Below are 24455 nucleotides of genomic sequence, written 5' to 3'. Positions count from 1 at the left end.
ATTTTTAAGTGCTTATCCTGTTTGAGGTCACGGGAGCCTGGAGCCTATTCCAGCTGTGATTGGGTAACACCCTGGACAGGCCGTCAGTCTATCTCAGGACCAACACGGAAACATACACAGGCTGAAAACCATTCACACTCACATTCCACCTATGAGCAATTTAGAGTCACTAATAACAGAAAGACAGAAAGGATTGTAACCAGGGACCTTCTAGCTGTGAGGCGGTGGCGCTAACCACTCCGGCACCGTGCCACTCACAGTTTCTATTGAAAAACAAAGTCACGAAGATGTAATAGGTAAACATGCTAATGGCTCCTTAGCATGTGCATGCGCAGAGGCCTCCTCTCTGCACAATGGGATCGTGTTCGCTGTGCTGGTGAGGTTACTTTTTAAAAGTAATAAAATACTGTATGTATTGCTTATTACTGTTCATTAACAAAGAAAATATTAGTTTCTAATGCAGCTCTTAAGTCACTTTGGCTGTTGCTCTTACAAGATGTTTGGTTCAGTTTAACGTAACATTATTGAGCCCTGTGAGCAAAATACTCCCCATCTGAATTTCTCATGTTTACATGACTACGCCATCATGTATTCCATTCGGTGCTCTCACACAGACCGCCCAGAATTCCATTTGTCCCACTGACAAGGCCATAGGCTACATCAGCTTCATTTATAAACACAATTACGAGCTCCTGAGCTTTACTCTTTAACTAAATTAACTTAGTCTGAATGGGGCTAATTTGCTGTCTGAAAGATTCCACTGTTGACATTGGCGGCACATCCTTCACCACATAGCCACATAGCACTTAGCTTCAACTTTTACTGCTTTGCATCTTTCTGCTGCATAGAACAAAAGACATTAGTGTTTCTGTTCAGTTGTCATCAGAGTTGGACTGTACCATATTACTACATGTACACATGTACATGTATTACTATTACTACATGTATTACTATAAAAAGTTATATTGTTATGTACTGTATGAGTTACCAACGTACTTGTTCGAGGGGAAAACATACACTGGTACCCCTACAGTATATTTGATGACAGTATATCTGTAAAAAATACAGAAAATCCCTGTTGTTGTTAACCATCTCAGAGCAGGTTACATTTGAGGTCCCTTACTGTTTCTGAAGATCCTGTCGGGTTTCCCTAGACCCTCATCAAGGTCCACTCTAAAACAAGATAGACACAGACAACATAATTTAAAGGACACTGTTCTTATTTCAGGAAGGATGCATTAGCATAATTGAGTCCAATGAGGTATTGTTAAAAGAATAAATTGTTCTGTCTGTAAATAAAAAGCTTCAGGATGAACTTAGACATACAGCAATATGATCACATATTGTATTTAAGTCAATCAGGAAGACGTATCTAGTGTAGCAGTCTATTGTAATTAACTGTCATTTGTATTTGTGTCTCATTACTGCTTTACCTGATGATGAGAAATCGATGTATTACTACTAATACTTAATGTAATAGTAATCGCTTCAGTGACGACTAGCATTTGTAATCCATCTGAGAGGGTGGATGAAGCTTTGGAGAAAATGCTGCGTGGGCCGAGACACCGAGCATCCCAAGTTGTTTCAGTCTCTGCCAATTTTCATACCACATTATGCCTTCTTGAAATATTGATTCCAAACATCAAACCATTTGTGCGTGTTGCAGACTCCTAAATTTGGACTGTCTCTCATACCACTGCCATCTCAATAACTACTTCACATCAACCGTCTCTTTCTCAGATCTGTGTAGTTTCAGTGCATGTGGAAATCAAGCTACGTGTGTGTCTGCTGCAGCATCTGAGCCTCTTTTGTTCTCTCGAATCTTTTGTTTCAGTTGCTCTAAATCTGATGTTTCTGAAAACCCCGACAAGGATTCCTGCTCGTGCAGCATTGAAACAGAGAATTGTATTTATTTTTTTCTCAGCTAGAGTTAATTGTTCTAGTTCGTTTTTATTGTTTTCCGGATCAAGGGTGTCCTACCCCACAGGAAGATGTCTTGTCACAAGTTCCCCCCCTGGAAGCTGGTTTCAGATGGTGGCTTAGAGTATTGTCATCTATCTAGCACCATTTGAAATCAGTGTTCTTGGGGTGGGATGTTTGTTTCGCTAAGCAGTGAGGCATCTGTGAAGTGTTGCAAGAAGTGTCCAGAGATAGAAACCTGGAAAGTATGACTCCATGAAGCACAACTCAGTGGGCTACAAACCACCGGTTCACAATGATGTTTCAAGCTTTGTCCTCTCTCCAAGGTTGACCGATTTCTTTTGGTGTTCAGAGTCTGCTTTTGTTTCTAGCACCATTTGAAATCGGTTACAATGAAGGACAGATCTCATCTTACCTTGGGAGGATTTGCAACAAAGCTTTGTGGATTGACCGAAGTGAAAATTGTCTCACGTTAGAATTTTTATTTGATGGGAATAAAATAATTGTTCACACAAAGTCTGCCAACATGTTCCTCAGATCTAAGGTATTTGAGCAATATTTTTTTTTCCAGAGGAGGTATTATTGTGAGCAGTATACCAATGTACAAAGACAATGTAAAGTCCTACATTTCAAATCAAGTAAAAGTATGAGCAAACATTTCTGTTCTATTTTTTAATTTACAAATTAAAAAAATAATAGCAATGTAATCCTATGTAAGTGATGCAAATATACAATAGCACGGTATGTAGACATTTACATCCCCACATATACACAAAACTGTATAAAGTTACCATATTACAATAACTGTACTTTTGAACAATTTAGTAGCCTGTGTCAGATCCACTAGGTGGCACTGCAACATCAAGTACTACACCAGATTTAAAGAGTCTGTTGTGTTCAGGGCCGCTACAGTGTAGTGTTTCAGATTTCAATAATTGTAAAAGGATATTGATTAAAATATTGTGACCTTCTGTTAAAACAAGCTGTAATAAATCATGTCCAAAAGTTCCTAAAGAGAATGTTTATTCTCTTGCTCCATAATTAACCTGTAATAAACATATGTAGCTCTTTGAAGTCTTATGTCTCTACAGTCTTCTCAGTTATTATACTACAACATCTTTATACCAAATAATATGGAATTGACTATATATATATATATATATATATATATATATATATATATATATATATACACACACATATATATATATATATATATATAAAGGACCTCACAAATACTAATATGCATCATTACTGTAGCTTTTAACTGGTTGGGCATGTTCCTACACCAAGGTCAAACAGGGTTTAGTCATAATGTTGATTTATAGACACTCATTTGGCATTTTTAGGTTATTTTTGGACATAACTAGAACAATAATGGTCTCGCTGAACTGTGCCCTGGGCTAAAGTTCCAAAGTTTAATTGTTATCTTTTCCATGTTTTTGTGTCCTCACACTAATATGTAGTATTAATATAAGTAATTTATATTTTTAACTGTATGTATAATAATTTGTTTATGGTTTCATTCTTTTTCCTTGTTATGGGACATTTTGGTCCCTGTTGAGAATGATGTATCATTTCTAAATTATGAGGATGAGCAAAATAATCTACTGTAGTAGCCTCCTCACCAACACTAGCATCCACTTGGGCTGCTTTTGACTAATTGATCTCAGACTCTTTTATTTTTATTTCATTGTTTTTTTAAATGGGATTTTCTCAGCATCAAACGTGTCCCTGTTTAAAGGAAATATAAGAAGAGAAGAGCTTTAATGTAATGGAAGCAGAGAGCCAGCGATGATGTTGATAAAATGACAATAACTTGTGTATTTTGTGTGAAATGTACTTTATAAATAAAATTGATGTATGAACCTATCAATAAACATCACAAGCTTTTGGAACGTCTGGAATGAATGAACAGATCTGTTGTGCTTTATGTAAAGTTTTCTTGTAAAGATTTTAATGTATTTATTGTTGATGCTGGTGTATGTCCTATAATCCAGTCTACCTGTCCTCTAAGCAGCACTGGCCTCCACACAAGTATTTCCCTGTCCTGGTCATCCTCACCTTCAGCAGGGGATTGGGTTATTTGCTGCTCAGAGACCACTAAGGGATTTAATGAAGGGGGGGTTTTACTGCAGGTAAATTAGTTTTCTTTTTATGCTTTTGATTAATTTAGATTGCTTTGTAGAGAACCATTTTTACTTGGATATGAAAGTCTATTTTCTTTATCAGACAAGTCAAGTTAAATCATCTGTGAAGTAATGTTTTAATAGAATAAATGGTGGGTGAACACTTTTTATAGACAATGTGCTGTAGTTGAACTACAGCCTCTTCATCCCATTTATAAAAGGTCCTTTTCTTCTTAGTCCTTGCTTCTCCCACAGGTATCCACCAACATCCCAACTCCACCAACCACCAGAGGGCTTAGCACTCCTCCAGGCTGGCAGCCTCAGATGTCTTCCTGCAATTTTACATTTGCTTTCTATGGTGTTAGTTTAGGGTGTAAATTTACATTAATGGGTTTAAACATCGTCTGACTTTCCTATATTAAAATATTTTCTGCTTCTAGCTGAAAAACTCCTCCAGATGACATCCCCCAGATGAGTTATTCATCATTAAGAGTTCAGATGATGTCATCTGGAGGAGCTCTGGAAAAGCAGCTTGACCATGAGATAACATAATCTGAACTGAAGTGATGTCATCTAGAGGCATTTTTCATCTGAGATATTTTAATATAGCAGATACAAGTTCATGAATATGTAAAAGAGTCATAGACTGCATAAATGGAATCTGCTTAACTTATGTCAGTTTGCTCAGGAGATCATAATGGAATATTGCTTAGTCACAACTGGTTTGCTCAGAGGAGTTTTTGCATTGTGCAAGTTCACATGTTGTCTTATACGTTACATTAAAAAATCATGATTTCACAAATGTGTATTTTATTTTTACATTTGAGACTGTTGCATCTCTCTCTTCTTCATCTTCATTTCCAGTTCTATTTGTAATATCTTCATTTTCATTTCATGCTCTTCCTTAATATTCTTTAACATTTGCTCATAAAATTCAACAAACAGCCTTTCATATAAAGCGAGTCTGATCTGGAGCCCAGCTCTGGAAAACACTGTGTCCTTGGATGTGGAGAGTAAACCACCTAGGAACTCAGATGCAGTTCTGTCCAAAACACATTCTCCTTAAAACAAAAACAGTTATGGTCAAAAACTGTAGATTAAATGGAAACATGTTATACATCAGATGACAAAAGAAAAGTCAAACGGAAATGTGCAATTTAACTGTGTAGATGTGTCATCATCTTGTATTTCCTCCCCTAAGTTCCTGTCTCCAACTCATCAAACTGGTCTGTTTTTATTTGCAAGTCATCAACCACCAGTAAACTTCTCTCTTCTGACCTCAGCACCATTTTTTTTTTCAAGTTAATTTCAATATTCTTCTACAAAACCTTTCTTGAATAAACACTGTCATGATTTCACACAGGAATAACGTAATAAAGCTGTTCTTATAGATGTGTGTTTGCATTGATTGGCTTGCCAAGCCTCCCTTTTCTCTGATTCTCTGTGTGCTGTTTATATTCAGCTCTTCCTGTCCTTTCTGCCACATGACTGCACTGTCTCTTCATGCATTTCTACATGTCTCTCTGACATATCTGCTTGGATGTCTTCAGCTCAAGTTCTCCGAGACAGAGGTTCTGAACCCAGCTTCAGCTTACGATTTTCAGTGATTGTCTTCACAAAGTCTGCGGGAAATCTGATCATTAGCATTGACTAGCATTGAACCAAATATGCTTTAGTGACTGACTTTCTTCCACCTGTTGCCCTCAACAGCAGTGGCCCCTAACCCTTATCTGGTTAAAGGCGAAATCCTCTGAAACATTGATTGTACCTTTTGTAAGTATGAATGTAAACTATACATCAACTATATGTTACTTCTGTCTTTCCCGTCTGGTATCTGCACTCGTGAAACTCAAACATTTCTTCACATGACACTTTGCTTTCAGTGTTTTCTTCCTAACTTTGGGCTTTTTGTTTGCAGCTTTGTAAAACTCCCTTGTGAGTCATTTTGGATTTAGGCATCTGCATAAGGACTAAATGTAAATGTTTTTACTGTGTATAATTTTTGTGAATTGTAAAAGGCCTGGGCAGCACAGTGGAGCAGTGGGTAGCACTGCTGCCTCACATAGAAGGTTGCGGGTTCGTGTCTTTCTGTGTGGGGTTTGCATCCTCTCCCTGTGCTTGTGTACTCCGGTTCCCTCCCACAGTCCAAAGAACATTCATGCTATGTTAATTAGTGAATCTAAAATTAACCGTAGGTGTGAATATCTATCTGTGGCCCTGCAGGAACCTGTCTATAATAAGCGGTGACAGATAATGGATGGATGAATATATGAGTGCTATAGAAAATGTATGGGAGACGGCTTGTAACTAATAGATTTATCTACAAGTTTACGTTCACATGTCTGAAATTCAGGTGACCATTCACCATCTATGTCACATGTCTGTTTGCTCTCTCCTTTCATAATGTAACTAGGTCTGCAATGAATTGTCCCCATGGATGAGGGTCTAGAAAGGGCTTGTGTTGACAGGATCTTCACAGAATACAGAACACTTACTGACACATGTTGGAGGATCAGGCTTGAATGTTCCATCTTCTGAGCATGTTGTTGATTTTGATCCATTTATTGTAAAATCTTTATGACAACTGTACTGCAAAACATCTCTATATTCATACTCTTCTTTGTTTGGACAGAAATCACCATTCATAACAACAGGTGGTGGAGGACATTTTACCGCTGTCAAATAAAAACATTTATTAGAATGGAAAGAGAAAGTGAGTTTATAAATCAGAAATTTAGAAATTAAAGTAAAATATTTTACTTTACAGACCTACATTAGGTAATAATGATCATATATGACTTACGTTCACATGTTGGAAGTCCAGGTGACCATTCACCACTTATCTCACATGTCTGGGTAGCTGCTCCTTTCATGATGTATCCAGAGTTGCAGTTTAATGTCACTGTAGATGAGGGTCTATGAGGGGGTCTAGAACCGGTTTGCCATTGACCATTGACAATTTGAGGATGTTTACATTCAATCATTTCTGGCAAATTAATAGGAAAAGAGAAGTTATTTCAGTTTGTCCACATAGGATGAAGAATTAGGAATTTAAGAGAAAACCAAAACCAAAAAAGACACTTACTACATGTTGGAGGTTCAGGTTTAAATGTTCCATCTTCTGAACACGTTATTGATCTTGATCCAATAAGTGTATTATCTTTGTTACAACTGTACAGCACCACATCTCCATATTCATACTCATCATTGTTTGGACTGAAAGTGCCGTTCACAACCACAGGTGGAGGAAAACATTTCACCACTGTAAAATAAGAACAACATTTATTACAATGGAAATAGACACAGAGTTTATATTTAGTCATGTGTCTTGTATTAACACACACAGATCACCAACCTTCACATACAGGCAAACTGCCCATCCAGCCTTTGTCTCCACACCTGATTTCTCTGTTACCAACCAACGTGTAACTAATGAGGAAACAAAAAGATTTGACTTCATGCAGCAAAATTCAGAAAGACCAGTGTTTGTCTAGAATTTCACATGACAACACTGATTATTCAGTAAGTTTTAACTAATGATTGCTGACATTTTAGAATAAGGACATAATACTCTCAATTAAATAAAACAAACTGGGCATCTGAAAATTAAACATCAGTTTACTGACCCAGTTTGACATCTGATCACAGCTCTGTCTCCAAACCGAGTCCCTTGAGGATAATAAACTTGTCCATTAGTCACATCTGCAGCTTGGCCACAGTTCTTCCCTGAAAGAAGAAAAGTCTCACAAGGATTAAATTCCTACTTTAAAAACTAATGAATATCCTCACATACAAATGATATTAAATACTGATCATGAACCTTATTAATCTGACATTTATACTGCCAGTTTAATCTGGTTAGTAAATATTTCTGCTATTAGTATTTTGAAAATAAAAATCAAATGTTAATATTCACTCTCGCATGTCAGTGTCACTCTACTCCAACGGCCAAGAGAACAAGTGATGACTGCAGATCCTCCTGCAGACATGTAGCCATCACCACAGGTCAAAGAAACTTCAGTCCCATGTCGAAATGTTTGTAGGAGATTGTCTGGGTCCTTCAACTTCATGTTGGGTTGTAGTGCAGGTCTGGAACAGTTCCGAGCTGAAAGGGAAACAAATAAAAAAAATAAAAAATTGCATTAGCACTGAGTTAATCAAAGACCAAATACCATGTTGTGTCACAGTAAGAATATTCACACTCATATTAAACAGTAAAGCAAAACCAAAACTGCTCAGTAACTTACATATGTTTTCAATAATTTGGAGTCTCTGTTACCAATTCAACTAATTAACTGAACTAGACTGATATTTTTGATTTCTTATAGAGTGACCAGGTCATAACCAGGAAGTGCCATTTTGAAATTTTAATTACAAACAAAAAAACAGAAATATCAAATAGTGTCACAGTCTCACATAAAAATAATTCTCAACTAAAAAGTTAAAATTCTCATATTGGTGCAATAGTGACTCCTAAAAGAAAAAGGTATCAAATATGCAACCAAAGTCCAAATTCAACTGTGAGAACGTTTCATTCACTGTGCAGCCAATGTCACTTTCATGTAAGGCATGAATAATATTATCTAATATCTAATATTAACAAAGAGACATTTATTCAAACTGTAGTGCTGCTTGACTTTAACCATTCCAGTGAAATAAATGTGTCTTTAAACTACTAGAAAAAACACTTATACTTTAGTAAATTTTTATCTTATTGAACTTGTCAGAAGCAGAAATGCTCATAAAATGTGAAATTAAACTGTTTTACTTTACAGACCTACATTAGGTAATAATGATCATATATGACTTACGTTCACATGTTGGAAGTCCAGGTGACCATTCACCACTTATCTCACATGTCTGGGTAGCTGCTCCTTTCATGATGTATCCAGAGTTGCAGTTTAATGTCACTTTATATGAGGGTCTATGAGGGGGTCTAGAACCAGTTTGCCATTGACCATTGCCAATTTGAGGATGTTTACATTCAATCATTCCTGGCAAAATAAAAGGAAAAGAGAAGTTAGTACAGTTTGTCCACATAGGATGAAGAATTAGAATTTAAGAGAAAACAAAAACCAAAAAAGACACTTACTACATGTTGGAGGTTCAGGGTTAAATGTTCCATCTTCTGAACACGTTATTGATCTTGATCCAATAAGTGTAATATCTTTGTTACAACTGTACAGCACCACATCTCTATAATCATACTCATCATTGTTTGGACTGAAAGTGCCGTTCACAACCACAGGTGGAGGAGAACATTTCACCCCTGTAAAATAAAAACAACATTTATTAGAATGGAAATAGACACAGAGTTTATATTTAGTCATGTGTCTTGTATTAACACACACATATCACCAACCTTCACATTCAGGTAACCTGCCTGTCCAGCCTTTGTCTCCACACGTGATTTCTCTGTTACCAACCAATGTGTAACTAATGAGGAAACAAAGAAGTTTGACTTTAGAAAACACAGCTTTACCCTTTAACATGACAACACTGAACACTCAGCATACCTTACTGAGTTTGCACCTCAAAGTTGTGCACTTTGTCATTGTACAGACATCACATCATTATCTGCAACTTTCAACTTCTGTGGTTTCCTATTTATAATTATACCATTTTCAGTTGGTTTCAAAAATATTCATTTTGTAATCAGCACAACTTTACTTAAATTTCAAGCATCAAGATGAGATACAGGTGTCTGCAGGGAATGAAACATGTAAATGTAACATGTAAATATACCTGTTACTTTATCTGATACACCTGTACAATCTAATGCAATCGAGTACAGCAGCTCTGCCATGAATTCTTAATGATTTGTCAGTGTTTAAGTTAAAACTGTGAGAAAGGTGATATTTCTACTCTCTGTTTATTATTGAGGTCATAGTGGGTAGTGGAGTCGTACTGGAGTGCATTATAAGAGAAGGTGGTTGTAATGTTTTGGCCACCCTGTTTAAAATCAATGAGGGGCCCAAAACATTAGAACCACCTCTTCTTATAATTGATTGTATAGGTGTACCTAATAAAGTGGCCAGGGAGTGTATATGTGTCAGTGACAGCCAATAAAGATCTAATCTCTACCTGTTTTCACGTTTTATCAAACCATCTTCTTAAGATGTCAAGAAGTATCTGAGCTTGTGATTATATCTGCACTATGTTTTGATCCTTATTTTATAATTTTGACATATGTTTACACAATTTTAACAGTTATTCACATTCACAATCATTTTATTCTGTTTATTACTAACCCAGTGTCACAGCGGAACAGAGCTTTATCACCAAACTGAGTCCCTTCAGGATAATCAACGTGTCCATTTGTAATTTCTCCAGCAGAGCCACAGTGTTTCCCTGGAAAAAGAAAACTCTTATAAGTGAAATAATAATGTTTTTCATTTTACCCTTAAGCGACTATGGAAATAGATGTGTGGATGCTACACGTCTGTATCTCCTGCTTATGCCTGTCATGTATTACTTAATAAATGCTGACCAGCAGACCAGATGATCTAATTACAGTATCTGGAGATAAGACATCCATGAAGATTTGGGAGATACCTTCAGAATATGGGTTTTCATGTTTAGAAATTCATGTATTGATTTTTTTTTATCAATCTCTTTGTTTCTGTCACTTTCTCTAATGAGAGCTGTACTAATGTACCTTAAAGCTGCAGCTTCAGGTCCATAACACTGTATATTCTGGCTGTTTCAGTCCTTCTGAAAGCACTTCAGGGCCAATGTGGGGGCAAAGTAACTAACGGCCTGTAATTCACTCTTTTCATTTAAATTCACACTAGCACCATCTACTCCTGCCATCATGGCCGCATACACAGACTTAGTCACATTGCGGATGTAGTATATATATTATAAAGTTATTATTTACTACACAGGTCAACATAAGAGAATATTGCAACTTTAAATTAGTTATTAAATACTTCTGCTATTAGCGATTTAAAAGTTAAAATCAAGTACTAATATTTACTCTCGCATCTCAGTGTCACACGACTCCAACTGCCAGCAGAACAAGTGATGACTGTAGATCCTCCTGCAGGCTGGTAGCCAACTTCACAGGTTAAATAAACTTTATTCCCATCTGAGAATTTTTGTAAAAGAATGGATTCATCCCTCAAGTTCATGTGGGGCCCTAGTGTAGGTTTGGAACAGTCCTGAGCTGTAATAAAGGTAGATATTAGATAATAAGATGCAGTAGAAGTGAGGTTAACTCAGAAATAAATAACTTGTGTATCTAATAAACCTTTTGCAGACTCACCTTTAACAACAAAAGCGAGGCAAAGGCTGCTCAGTAGGAAATAAGTGACGCCCATGATGTTATCTGCTAAGTCTGATTGAAGTCACTCAGTCCCTTTTAGTTAAGAAAGAAATCTAGTCAATGCAAAAAATCTGATGATAAACTTTAAAGAAACACAATAACGCTCACTAGCATTAATGCTAATAGTGGATGTTTCAGTGGGTTTTATAAAGGGCAGGGCAGCCAAACACCCCAGTTTGCACTTTGAAGAGGGCCCCACAAAGGAGTTTACACACACCCTATAGACTTAATGTTATTTAAACATTGTTATTTTTACAGATTTTGGTGGTTTAAACACAAATGCTGCTGTACTCTGTGCGTGAGATTCAGTGTTTGGAAGTGGTATAGTAAGTTTCTCTGCTATTTTCCTGTACGGCTCTATTATGTTGGATTGTAGAACTGTTCCAGCAGTGCTGTCTGTCTTGTAACCCCTGTGCATCCCCCCATCCTGCAACCCCCACCCCACCCCCACAGAGATACTTGCACTTTGCTGTTTTGTTGAACTTTGGAGTTAAATATCCCAGAGTTACAATTCCACCGAGTCTACAGCGTCTCTTTTCATGATCCAGAATGTTAGACCAATAAAACTGATGAAATCCTGTATTGACACAGTTGTCAGCTGAAGGTCTATGATTTTACACTGTGGCGAACTTAGAAGTTACATTTATGTGGCATCTGGTAAATTTCAACTGTGTGTTCATCCATTATTTATTAAATTGCATCCATTAATCATTAACCAGACGAGACAATCTTCTTCCACTGCACCAGGGATTTGTCAGTGGATGCAGCTGCATAGCAGCTCCTCCATCGGTGTGTGTGGTTGTGATAGTGAGTGTGAATGGGTGAATAAGAAACAGTGTAAAGCTCTTCGAGTACCAGTAGGTAGAAGATTCCCTTGTCTTTGATCCAGGTTTACAAATAGTAACACAGAGGAGCATCTTTTATAGATGGATAAGGAAGATTTTTGTCAAAAATTGTCAGGTTCTTTTACTTCTCGTACTTTAGGTAAATTATTTTCTTAAGTGAGTTTGCTTGTGTGCTTTTAGTTTTTGAATACTCCATCCACTTCTAAATATTAGATAGACAAGTTGCCTCTAATCAAAATGCACAATGTGCACAGTGTGTTTGGTTGTGGAGAAAATGTTCAGAGTTTAGTAAAAAAAAAAAAAAAAGTTGAATCAGATGCTAAAATTTTAACTATTGTTGCAGGTTTTCCAAAAAAGGTTGATGAATTCAAAAAACAAGTTTTGGCAGTTGACATAGTTGTTCACAGTTGGACATTGATGTCCAGTTTTCAGGGTAGAGAAATGGCTCTTACAGGGTTGTTCCAAATAATAGCAGTACAATGTGACTAACCAGAATAATCCAGGTTTTTAATATATTTCTTATTGCTACGTGGCAAACAAGTTACCAGTAGGTGCAGTAGATTCTCAGAAAACGACCCAGCATTCATGAAATTCACGCTCGTAAGGCTGTGCAATTGGGCAATTAGTTGAAAGGGGTGTGTTCAAAAAACCTGGATTATTCTGGTAAGTCACATTGTACTGCTATTATTTTGAACAACCCCTGTACATTATCATACAGATACTCATACAGAGACTTACAGTATTACAGTTTTTCTTTCTGCCCAGCTACAAACTTGCAAGCCGCTCAAAATTCCATATGCAGCCTAAATAGAATGTCGTAAAATGATATTGTCTTACTGTATTTAGCAACATAAACCAAAAAAAGAAAAAACACATTTAATTTGCTGCAGCGTCCCTGATCAAGAGTAGAGACCATCACAAACAATACTGGATCTGAGCAAAGTGTGGAGAAAAGCTCCTGCATGACTTCCTGTGTCCGCTTCCTCTGTCTTGGTCAACAATTCTGAATCACACATGAAAGCAGGGGAATAGTGGTTTGGGGGAATGTGTCTGTTTCTTGCCCGGTAGAGTGATGGTTTTTATTTTTTAGTTAACAGGTAGTAATAGTGTGTCAAGAGCCGTAAGGGGAAAACAGTAAATGTTATTTAATTTCTGTCACAGGAAGTAAAAGCACAGCTGAATTCAGGTTCTGTTCAGCAGGGAGGTGACACTATCACAGACAGGCAGTGAAGCAGCACACTGAGGAACTTTTGAACCAAACCAAAAGATCATCTGTGAAAGAGTCAAGAAGTGTGTGCATGAGATTTGCCCTAAAAGGCTGAAGGGGATCTGGGCCATGTTGGGTTGTCCTGGTTGCTAAAACCCTTCCTTGTTTAAAGCCTGTAGTTGTCTGCTATTTAAAATGTACTAGACTGCTTTAGATTCTTCCTTTTATTTTTAAGTTACTAGGTCCTGACTGGGGAGTCAGTGCCCTTTCTGTGACTTAGTACATGAACAAAAACTGTTTCATTTGAAAGCTACAATGAAATGTTAAGTAATATTCTGATAATGGTCCAATATTAAACCCTGATGATTAAAAAAACAAACAAAATGTCAAACATGTTATAGCTTCCAAATAAAGGATAGAACCACTGGATGTTTATAACTTGATGACAGGATCCTTCTTTCAGTCTCTCTCAAATCCACTAGGCTGTGCTGTAACACAAACTATTACATTGGATCATTATGATGAGAACTGTGTCCATTTCAGCCAGTTATTTCACCTGAGATCAGAGCAACTTTAGTGATAAGAATTTATTTTTTCTCAAGAATCTCATTCCTACAGACAGGGTAGAGACAGTCGGCCACAACAGAGTTCAGATATTTACACATTTCTTTTAAAAGCCCAACTGTTTTCCATGGAACTCATTTACATTCAAATATACAAATGCATTCACAAACACATGTAGCGTATTTGAATTCTTGTCTTACATACAGTGTATAAAAACATAAATGTATTGAGAACACTGGTAAATCTTTGTCTATTAATTTAAAAAATGGATGGTGTACACCTGCAACCACAATACAAACTTGGTGACGTGAAAGACATACTTTATTTTAATAAATAAAAAAGGTAAAAAGCCAGCAAGTGCAATTTTCTTCAGAAATCTCATTTACACAACATAATGTAATCTCACCTACAACTCACATTCCTCTGACTTAATGCTACTAAAAATACTTTACTGCAAAATAGTGTAGTGTCAAAAAAAAGGTGATACTACACAAAACAAACCGATTCAGGTTTGAGCAAATTGATATAACTGAATTTGGTTGAATTTGGCTCCAAAATCAAAATCACAAAACAAGTCCACATTAAGACCACTTATTTACTAAAAACAAAGTAAAGCAGGCCCTAATTACACCTTTTTAATTAACAAAAAGGTTCTGTAATCAACAAGAAAACACATGTGACACCCAACAAGCTAAAACACTTGACTATTTGCATTAAGGCTTATGAAATCTGCCTTATTTATAGGCACTATTTAAGGGTCTGCTTTACAGATCCCATTGATCTCTTCACAGTGGAAGGAGAATTTACAAGACTAGGACTGGTCTATGACATAGAAGCCTGACTTTTTTTCTGTGGAATAACCCATTTCAGTTAAAACTGCAGTAATAACTGATACAAAACAAGTGATATCCAGTTTGTTTCTGAGCATCAAATAAAAGGTCTTATTAAACTAAATCTACTTACTCCTAACTGATTTGGATTAGGACAAAGCATGCGTTCTTTACAGGTTTTGCATTTAGGATTATTGGTGTAAATGAGCTATAATGGCATGGCTGAGCTCTCTTCTGAGTCATAGTGCAAAACAGAATCAACATGGAGTAAAGACTGCTGTGATGTCAAGATAAGAGAAGGTGTCCCGAAAAACAAAAAGTCCCTGTCAAATAATCAGAAGCCACTAAGTCTAAGGATTGAGATGGAGGTTTCTGAATCTCACATGACATCTCCAGGGAGTTTCATTGCTTGCACTTGGAGGGAAAAAGCACATTCAAAAGCGTCTTCAGGGACTTTTCTCTTCTTAATAAGTCGACTTTACATCCAGTAATGTTGAACCAACAGGATTGTTGTGCTTACTACAGAAAAAAGAAACAGAAAACAAACGTCATATGTGGAAACAGTAGTAATTAAGGGATTCTTCCATTGTAAAAAGTCCTACAGCCCTGTGAATAAAGGAAAAAATAACTGGGGGGTTAGAAGAGTAACACCAGCAGTTGTCAAATAGGCAAGTTGGCAACCTGAATTTAAATGCATTTCTCTCATGTCACTATGTGCTTGGTGATCCATCATCTTACCGAGAGTCCTACTCGCTCTGCGTCATCATTTGTAGCCTCTTTATTAGAAGAAGTTCTCCGAGAGCTGTAATTCAATGATGACTGGTCAACATCACTGCTTTTCTATGTGTGATAATTCTATGTGCTTTGAGTTTGAGGTGGTCTACAGTAACACCATTCTACCCCATCTATGAAAGATACCTCACACCCACACCAGCCATGTCTAGTGCTAACCTCACATAAAACCAAAACATTATTAAGTTATTACAAGTTATTACATGTAACAACAAAATCATCTTGAACACAGTTGCAACTAATTACAACTATAAATTGTTGTTACACTCAAATAGCTGATTATATTATTGAGCCAACACCATTTGACAAGAATCTACTGTAGGAAAAAACATTGAAACAGTGTTCACACAAAATTTCAGGTCTTCACATATTTTATTTATAACAAAATATGTGAACGTCCTTTTCTCCATAAAGGAAATTTGATATTTATACCAACAAATTCTTTGTTGTCACACTGATTACATTTTACTGACGGGGTCTAATTGAAAATTTTAGGGTCTCAAAGTTGTAAAGTTTATTGTTTAATTTAAGTTTTACAAGTTCAGAATTCTAAGATCTGGTCTATTGAAGACACTCTTCTACACAGCAATTTAGGCAATAGGTACAAAAATCATTCACGTGTTAACATTGGTCAACACACGTTTAAAGCTCCATGGGGGTTTAGGCAGAGCTCTTTCTACTGAGTGCCCTAAACAGCTCTGTGTAGAAAAGTGCTTCCATGACTGATCAATGTGCCCTATCGTGACAACACTGACACTGTAATAGAGACAAAAAAACAAAACAAACCCTCTAACAGAAAAGCCAAACCCTAAAAAATGCACACGACTTCAACATGCAGCACCTAATACCACAGACAGGAAGATTAGAAAATGTTCAGCACAAAGACATAAACACAAGGTTTGGTGAGGTTATTTGAATAAAAGTTCTGCAAGTGGTTCGTCTGCGATGCGAACAAAACCAGAGAAGCCATTACAAGAACAAAGCAGTGTTAAAGGTTAGTCTGCACAGATGAAATAAAACTGTTTACCGTTTCCTTTTCATGATGAATACTGCGACTCCAACAAGGATGAGTAATAAAATAACTGTAATAAAATAAATCAAGATGTTTTTTGATGATTAGTCAGTGGACTACAAAATTATACAATGTAAATGCCAGAAGCTATCAGTAAGAATAGAGTGGTAAACACACATCAAACACACACACACACACACACACACACACGCACACGCACACACACACACACACACACAGGGGATATATGTTACTACAGCTTTACCTGTAGTTAATTTTATTCAGCAAAGTTAGTACTTGGCATCAGCAATTACTCAATTGTAAGAACTTGTGCAGATGTGGTATTGGGACACCCCTAACAAATAATCTCATGCACCAACAAAGGTATGAAAGGCTCAGTGCATTACTCTGTTATTATTAAAATCAAATGGACAATGTCCTTGGAGAACTCCACAGACTCATTGGTCTGCACGTTGATTTGCCACATTTTAAGTCAGATGACCTTCCTGATGCAACCCTCCCCAATTTTGCCGGGCTTGAGACCGGCACTGACTGACTGGGGATGGAGATGGGCGGTTTGGGGTTCAGTGTCTTGCCCAGGACACTTCGACATGTGCTCTGGGAAAGCGGGGCCTGAACCTCCAACCCCATGGTCGGTGGACGGCCACTGAGCCACTGCACCCACGGGGAACTCCACAGACTAATGTTTAGTAACCACGGTGTTCTTCTGAGGTCACCATGATCGGGTATGGACAAACACAAAAATCTTATTCTACTCTTAAGGAATGAGGTTGAAACTTACCACCAAAAACAGCAACACCCACTATTGGACCCAATTTACTATCACCACCTGTTACAAAAAACAAAGGACGAAGCACAACAATTATTTTAACACATTACTTAGTTGACCAAAGCAATGCAACATCCTGCCACAAAAAACATTCTGGTGAAACTCTACATTTGATCATTCTACTTGGCAAAATAGGTAGAGTTAGTTAAATGTCATTTGAATGTGTTTTAAGCATGGCCCACAGATTTTTGATAGGATTATTCATGTGAACGTCCAACTGCAACTATAAAATTATACAGGATCCACCTGCAGAGAAATGTTTGTGCCAAAAATGCTCACTATACACAGTCACCTTAAGTCTAGAGTCCATAGATAACAGCAATAAAATCAATCAATAAAATACTAGGAAACTATTTAATTTGGCAGCCACACATGCCCACATCATAGCACTGCCTCCACCATGCTTCACAGATCAGGTGGTAACTTTTTCTAGACATCTACAGGCCTTTTGAAAGTTTCCTGTAGTCTTCCCGACTTTTGGCATTTCTGAGTTTACCAGTGCGTTCTCTCTTCAAAAGAACATACCAAATATTTAATCTGGACTAACCTAATGTTTTTCTATTATCTTCTGGATGAATTTGTTTTGGTTTTTCAGCCTAGTGATGATTTAAATGATCTAAAGAGGAAATAACATATTTGGCTAAAAATTGGCACCAAAATTGGGGGTCTATGAATGAAAATTTAAAACGAAAGTCTACACTACAGGCACATCTTATTTCGTTCATCTTAAATTCATTGTAACGATGCGTCAAAAGGACAAATTGGATCTATGTCCAAATTTGTGCAAATTAAATATCCCTGGTTTCTGAAAAGCTAATAGCACAAACAAATAGCTCATTTCATCAGATGAGTGAAAAACTTTCTGTGGTTTCTAGGAATTTCTATGGACCCTACCTCTTGGCGTGGAATCAGTAGTTGTAGGTGTGGTGGTGGAGGGGGGGATAGATTTCCCTAAAGAAGAAACATCAAAAAACGACTAAGGCCACAAGATCAAGATCACATATTCACACTTTTGTGATTTATTAAAATGCTGCAGAAACTAGTTTCAAACAAGTGTGAACAATTGATTATTCAGGCACCATCAAGGACATCAGAATCTTTATTTGAGCCATTGAAGGCAAAAATTAAAAAGACATTAAACTAAACCTTACTGGTACATTTTGGGGGATAAATCTAAAATACTTTCCATCTTGTTAACATGTTCTTGACTTTGTACAGCTTCTCCTGAACCATACTCTGCTTTGTGTGGACTGAAAATCTCATCATAATTATAGGCGATGGAGGATATTTCATAGCTATAAAAATCTTCTTTGCATGGAAACAAACATTGAGCTAAAGTCTGTGAGTAAAATTTGTCCACAATTTATTTAATTTCCAAGTTGTAGTTCCGGGTTATACACAATAACTATTGTGCCCCATAAAACTGTGTCTACTCATGATTTAGAGAATGTTTGGCTTTGGTTATTCAAAATTTTGGTTTACTTTACATTAGTTGAAAAGCATATGTAAATGGATTCCTTAGAGAACTAAAATGACTCACATCGAATAAACTAATTCAATACTGGGTTCAAATTGAATAAATAACTGTGCCCTAATTTAATTTGTTAATTCTCAATTCCTGCTGGACGTTTTCTAAAACTTTACTAGTTTCTTGTTGCACTGCTTATTTTTTCTGGGAGATCTTTTGAAACCCTCACTAGTGTGCGCCTCTGCAACACACAGCCTACTATGCACCTATGCTTAAAGAGGAACTAAAGCTGATTTACATGCAGCCATTTTCGTCAGTTTGGATTTTAAAGATTTGGTAGCTGAATCCTCTGCTGACAGTGATGAGTCTGAGTTGATGAAAAGCATCAACAGCACCTCTCTCAAATAAGTTTTGGAACATATTTCTTTTAAACAATATAGTCCAAAGAGTTAGACAGCTTTAAGTTTACAGAATGTTGTCTAAATAAATTTAATCCCATGTAGAAATGCAAGGAAAACTCAAAATGTGTGTAAAGTTGTTAGGTTAGACATACGAGTAATAATTACTTACATTCACATGTTGGAAGTCCAGGTGACCATTCACCACTAATCTCACATGTCTGGGTAGCTGCTCCTTTCATGATGTATCCAGAGTTGCACTTGAATGTCACTGTAGATGAGGGTCTATGAGGGGGTCTAGAACCGGTTTGCCATTGACCATTGCCAATTTGAGGATCTTTACATTCAACCATTCCTGGCAAAATAATAGGAAAAGAGAAGTTAGTACAGTTTGTCCACATAGGATGAAGAATTAGGAATTTAAGAGAAAACAAAAACCAAAAAAGACAATTACTACATGTTGGAGGTTCAGGTTTAAATGTTCCATCTTCTGAACACGTTATTGATCTTGATCCAATAAGTGTATTATCTTTGTTACAACTGTACAGCACCACATCTCCATAGTTATACTCGTCGTTGTTTGGACTGAAAGTGCCGTTCACAACCCCATGTGGAGGAGAACATATCACCACTGTAAGATAAAAGCAACATTTATTAGAATGGAAATAGACACAGAGTTTATATTTAGTCATGTGTCTTGTATTAACACACACAGATCACCAACCTTCACATTCAGGCAACCTGCCCATCCAGCCTTTGTCTCCACACCTGATTTCTCTGTTACCAACCAACGTGTAACTAATGAGGAAACAAAGAAGTTTGACTTTAGAAAACACAGCTTTACCCTTTCTTATGACAATATTAAATACTCAGCGTATTTTTTTTGTTCTTTCGGTTTATCCCGTGAGTTCAGGGTCACCACAGCAGATCACTGTCCGCATGTTTATTAGGCACAGTGTTTAGGCCGGATGTCGTTCCTGACGAAACCTTCCTCAATTTCTACCGGGCTTGGACCGGCACTACACAGCTGGGGATGGGAATGGGCTGTGGGGGGTTCAATATCCTACCCAGACACACTTAGCCGGGACCAGGGATCAAACCACTGACCCTGTGGTCTGCCTTACCAACTGAGCTGTATTGTTACATGTAAATATTAACTCACTGGTTTGTTTATCTGACACCTGTACAATCTAATACAGCAGCTCTGCCATGAATTCTTTATAATTTGTCAGTTTTTAAGTTAAATCTCTGAGAAATGTGATTATTTTAATCTGTTTATTACTAACCCAGTGTCACAGCGGAACAGCGCTTTATCACCAAACTGAGTCCCTTCAGGATAATCAACGTGTCCATTTGTAATTTCTCCAGTAGAGCCACAGTGTTTCCCTGTAAAAAGAAAACTCTCATAAGTGTAATAATAATGTTTTTCCTTTTACTCTTATCTATAGAGCTGTGGGAGATTATGTTGCCACACCCAGACAGGGGATAAAAGACATCAATGAAGATTTGGGAGATACCTTCAGAATTTGGGTAAGTGTAGTAAAACCACTTTTCTTGTTTAGAAATTCATGTACTGATTTTTTTTAATCAATCTCTTTGTTTCTGTCACTTTCTCTAATGAGAGCTGTACTAATGTACCTTAAAGCTGCAGCTTCAGGTCCATAACACTGTATATTCTGGCTGTTTCAGTCCTTCTGAAAGCACTTCAGGGCCAATGTGGGGGCAAAGTAACTAACGGCCTGTAATTCACTCTATTCATTTAAATTCACACTAGCACCATCTACTCCTGCCATCATGGCCGCATACACAGACTTAGTCACATGACATCCAGACCTTTATGAAAAACATTATTGTGTTAATATGTTACTAGAGTATCACCTTATACTGCCAGTTTACACTGGTTATGAAATATTTGTGCTCTTATTAATCTAAATATAAAAATCAATTGTTAATACTTACTGTCGCATGTCAGTGTCACACGACTCCAACTGCCAGCAGAACAAGTGATGACTGTAGATCCTCCTGCAGGCTGGTAGCCAACTTCACAGGTTAAATAAACTTTAGTCCCATCTTGGAATGTTTCTAACAGAATGAATTCATCCCTCAAGGTCATGTGGGGCCCTAGTGTAGGTTTGGAACAGTCCTGAGCTGTAAGGAAAAAAGATAAAGAGTGAAAGTGAAAGATGAGTACTAGAAGTGAGGCCTGTTTAAATAAAGACCAAACAGCATCTAATCACAGGACAAGCTTATCCACACTAACCTTGGACAGTAACAGCAAGGCCAACACTGCTCAGCAGAAGGAAACAAGTGACGCCCATGATGGTATCTGGTAAGTCTGACTGAAGTCACCAAGTCCTTTATGATAAAGAAAAACTAATTTATTAAAGAAAACAAGAGGTCACCTTGTTATGACCCTTTGTAGCATATTTTAGAAACATCGCACCTTGCAAAAAGTTTCAATATAGCGCTGCCTAACACTTTTGTAGTTAAAAACAGCTGCCAAATGTCTGCTCCTTAAACAGGTAACTTGTGTCATACTTGCCACATGATTCCTGTTCTCTCCTTGACATGCGCTTAAGTAACCGGGGCACCAGCTTTCTCGGGTAATCGGTGCACAGTGTTTACACGCTCCTAAGTAACCTGATTTCCCCCCCAATGACGGAAAACGTTGCTTTTTGACTGTTTTCTCTCTCTGCCTGTGTGTGTGTGTTCGTGTCGCAGTAGTGAAACTCGATGTCTGCAGCCTTTAATTACGCACATACGGAGTTGAAGAAAGCTGATTACAAACCTGGTTACTCGTAAACATGGCAAAGAAATTGGCGTTCTCCGTCAGAAATCATACTGCAGAAACTAGCTATCACTAACCCCCTACACTAACCCCTTTCTCGTCTCGAGAAAGACGACTTTAACCCGGTTACTTAAGTCCATGTAAACGCGGTCACCGATGTCACAATAAGGTTCGAGCAGTTTTGACATAATCGTCAACACTTTTTCCCACTCGAGATGGGAAAAGCTTTAACGTTTTGTACCGTAGCGTAAGGCTTTGTATAATTAAGTGTTTTGCCCGTAGTAAACACGTAATCAGGTTAAGAAAACCCCACAAGTTCTGTTGTTTAGTAAAAAGCTAGGTTAGCTAGCAAAGCTAATGAGTAGCTAACGTCGAATCAACAAATGTTAATAATACACAGTTTTCAGTGCGATATCACTGGTCTGTTGTCGTAGTGCTGTTTGTTAAAGAGAAAGATATACATACTCACACCTTAAAGAAGCAACGTGAAGAATAACTGGGGTTAACAATATATTCGCAACGTTAAATTTATGTTTCCTGTTTAACGGTCCCACCCCTGATTATACTGTGTGTCACTGCGTCATATCAAAAACGTCATCAATGACGTATTTCCTGTCATCGTTCAGAAGTTACCCAATTCACTAAGGTCCAAAGTGTATTTTAATAGATAAATCTTTAAACCTTGTGGACATTTACATTAACATTTATTCATTTAGCAGACGCTATTATCCAAAGCGACTTACAAGTGAGGTACAAGGCAGCAAAAATCTAAGTCAATCAGAAAACATCAAAGCAAAGTCCTATCAGAAAAGTGTTCACAGTTCGCGAGATGCAAGTGCAAGAAAGAGCAGAAAGGATTTTTTTTTTAAAGAGTTTTAAGTGCATAGATAATGTGGAAGAGTTCTGTTTTCAGCAGTTTCTTGAATATTGGGAGAGAGTCTGCTGAGCGTGCAGAGTTTGGTAGCTCGTTCTACCATCGTGGGATCATTGTGCTGTAGCAGTCCGGTAAGCCCACAGGACCAGAGGTAGGTGCTGGTCACAGTCCTTCTGATGCCGACTGGTTAAGAAAGCAAGCTGGGTTGCCAGGGTGTGATTAAACCTCTCCACCAGTCCATCGCTCTGAGGGTGGAGTGGCGTGGTACGGGTCTTTTTCACCCCGAGCCACTGGCACACCTCAGCAAACAGCCGGCTCTCAAAGTTCCGCCCCTGATCACTGTGCAGTTCGTCCGGTACCCCAAAACAGGAGAACATGTCCTCTACCAGGCGCTGAGCCGCTGTGGTGGCAGTCTGGTCTGGCACAAGTGGCCCTGGGCCACTGAAATAGTCCATTGCAACCAGGATGTAGCGGTTGCCGGCCTCAGTAGCGGGAAAAGGGCCCAGGATATCAACGCCGACCCTCTCCATGGGCGCCCCAACCAGGTACTGCTGCAGCGGCCCTTGTGAGCGTTGGGTGGGTCCTTTTTGTGCTGTGCAGTCGTCACAGCAGTGGACGTGAAGCTCGGCGTCCCTGCAACAACCTAGCCAGTAGAAACTCTGTCGCAGACGGGGCACCGTCTTGGAGTTCCCGAAATGTCCAGCCCCGGCAGACCCATGGACCCACCGGAGTAACTCCGACCGAAGAGCACCGGGGACCAGGAGCTGCAAGCAGTCAACCTCCCCACCTGGCGCCCACCACCGCTGGTAGAGGATACAGCCCTTTTCTGAAATGGCCGGCCATTCCGGTCGTTGTCGAGTCTTCAGCCAGCTCCGAACCTCAGCCAGCACCGGACAAGTCTCTTGGTGCTGCCACAGCTGCTCTCTGCTGAATGGCTCCCCCTCCCCGGCGGTTACGCCTGGCTGTGCCGTGGCTGCTGATGGCCCCAGCACTTGTTCTGCATGGCGGCGACAGTAGCGGCACTCGCCTGAAAGACAGGGGCGTCGGGAGAGGGCATCAGCATTGCCATGCTGTCGCCCCGGTCGGTGCTGGATCTCGTAGTCATATTCCTGGAGGATCTCCAGCAACCTTGCCACCTGGCCCTCGGGCTGCTTGAAGTTGAGCAGCAAGGTCAGAGAGGCGTGGTTGGTCCTCAAGGTGAACCTGGTGCCAAGAAGATACATTCTGAAGTGTGGTAAAGCCAGGACCACCGCCAACAGTTCACGCCTAGTGACACAGTAATTGCATTCAGGCCAACTCAGACTGCATCTGTAGTATGCCACCACTCGTTCTCCTGTCTCTCCCCCTTGGGAGAGTACCGCTCCGATTCCCACTCCACTGGCATCTGTATCCACAATGAACGGCTGCTGGGGGTCGGGGTACCCCAGGACAGGAGCCAGGAACTGAGTCTC

The 24455-nt window shown here is 38.5% G+C and overlaps 1 protein-coding gene across 1 annotated transcript; it reads right to left on the bottom strand.

Moving 5' to 3' along the window:
• Positions 1-4631: 4631 nt before the first annotated feature.
• Positions 4632-22729, bottom strand: LOC137139259 (complement component receptor 1-like protein). The gene is made up of 24 exons (XM_067526266.1): positions 22600-22729; positions 21603-21697; positions 21302-21490; positions 20629-20728; positions 20067-20140; positions 19797-19973; positions 19515-19697; positions 18371-18427; positions 17429-17476; positions 16642-16696; positions 15561-15624; positions 15425-15428; positions 11029-11217; positions 10301-10400; positions 9412-9485; positions 9142-9318; positions 8861-9043; positions 7966-8154; positions 7676-7775; positions 7405-7478; positions 7135-7311; positions 6853-7035; positions 6545-6724; positions 4632-5110 (listed from the first exon to the last, which is right to left on the bottom strand). Exons 2-24 carry the CDS (start codon positions 21658-21660, stop codon positions 4866-4868), a joined length of 2880 nt encoding a protein of 959 aa, XP_067382367.1. The 5' UTR covers positions 21661-21697; positions 22600-22729; the 3' UTR covers positions 4632-4865.
• Positions 22730-24455: the final 1726 nt, after the last annotated feature.

Source organism: Channa argus, chromosome 13 (assembly GCF_033026475.1).
Source record: "Channa argus isolate prfri chromosome 13, Channa argus male v1.0, whole genome shotgun sequence".
NCBI classification, from domain to species: Eukaryota; Metazoa; Chordata; class Actinopteri; order Anabantiformes; family Channidae; genus Channa; species Channa argus.
This window is presented reverse-complemented; position numbering and strand designations above follow the sequence as displayed.

Bases quoted from the DNA above. Each gene is read 5' to 3' on its own strand.
- LOC137139259 (XM_067526266.1), bottom strand. From the start codon at position 21,660: ATGGGCGTCACTTGTTTCCTTCTGCTGAGCAGTGTTGGCCTTGCTGTT. The intron at 18,428-19,514 runs GTAAGTAATTAT...TTTCTTCTTTAG, and splicing joins TGGACTTCCAACATGTGAAT to GGAAATCTATCCCCCCCTCC. The intron at 16,697-17,428 runs GTAAGTTTCAAC...ATTTTATTACAG, and splicing joins GGGTGTTGCTGTTTTTGGTG to TTATTTTATTACTCATCCTT.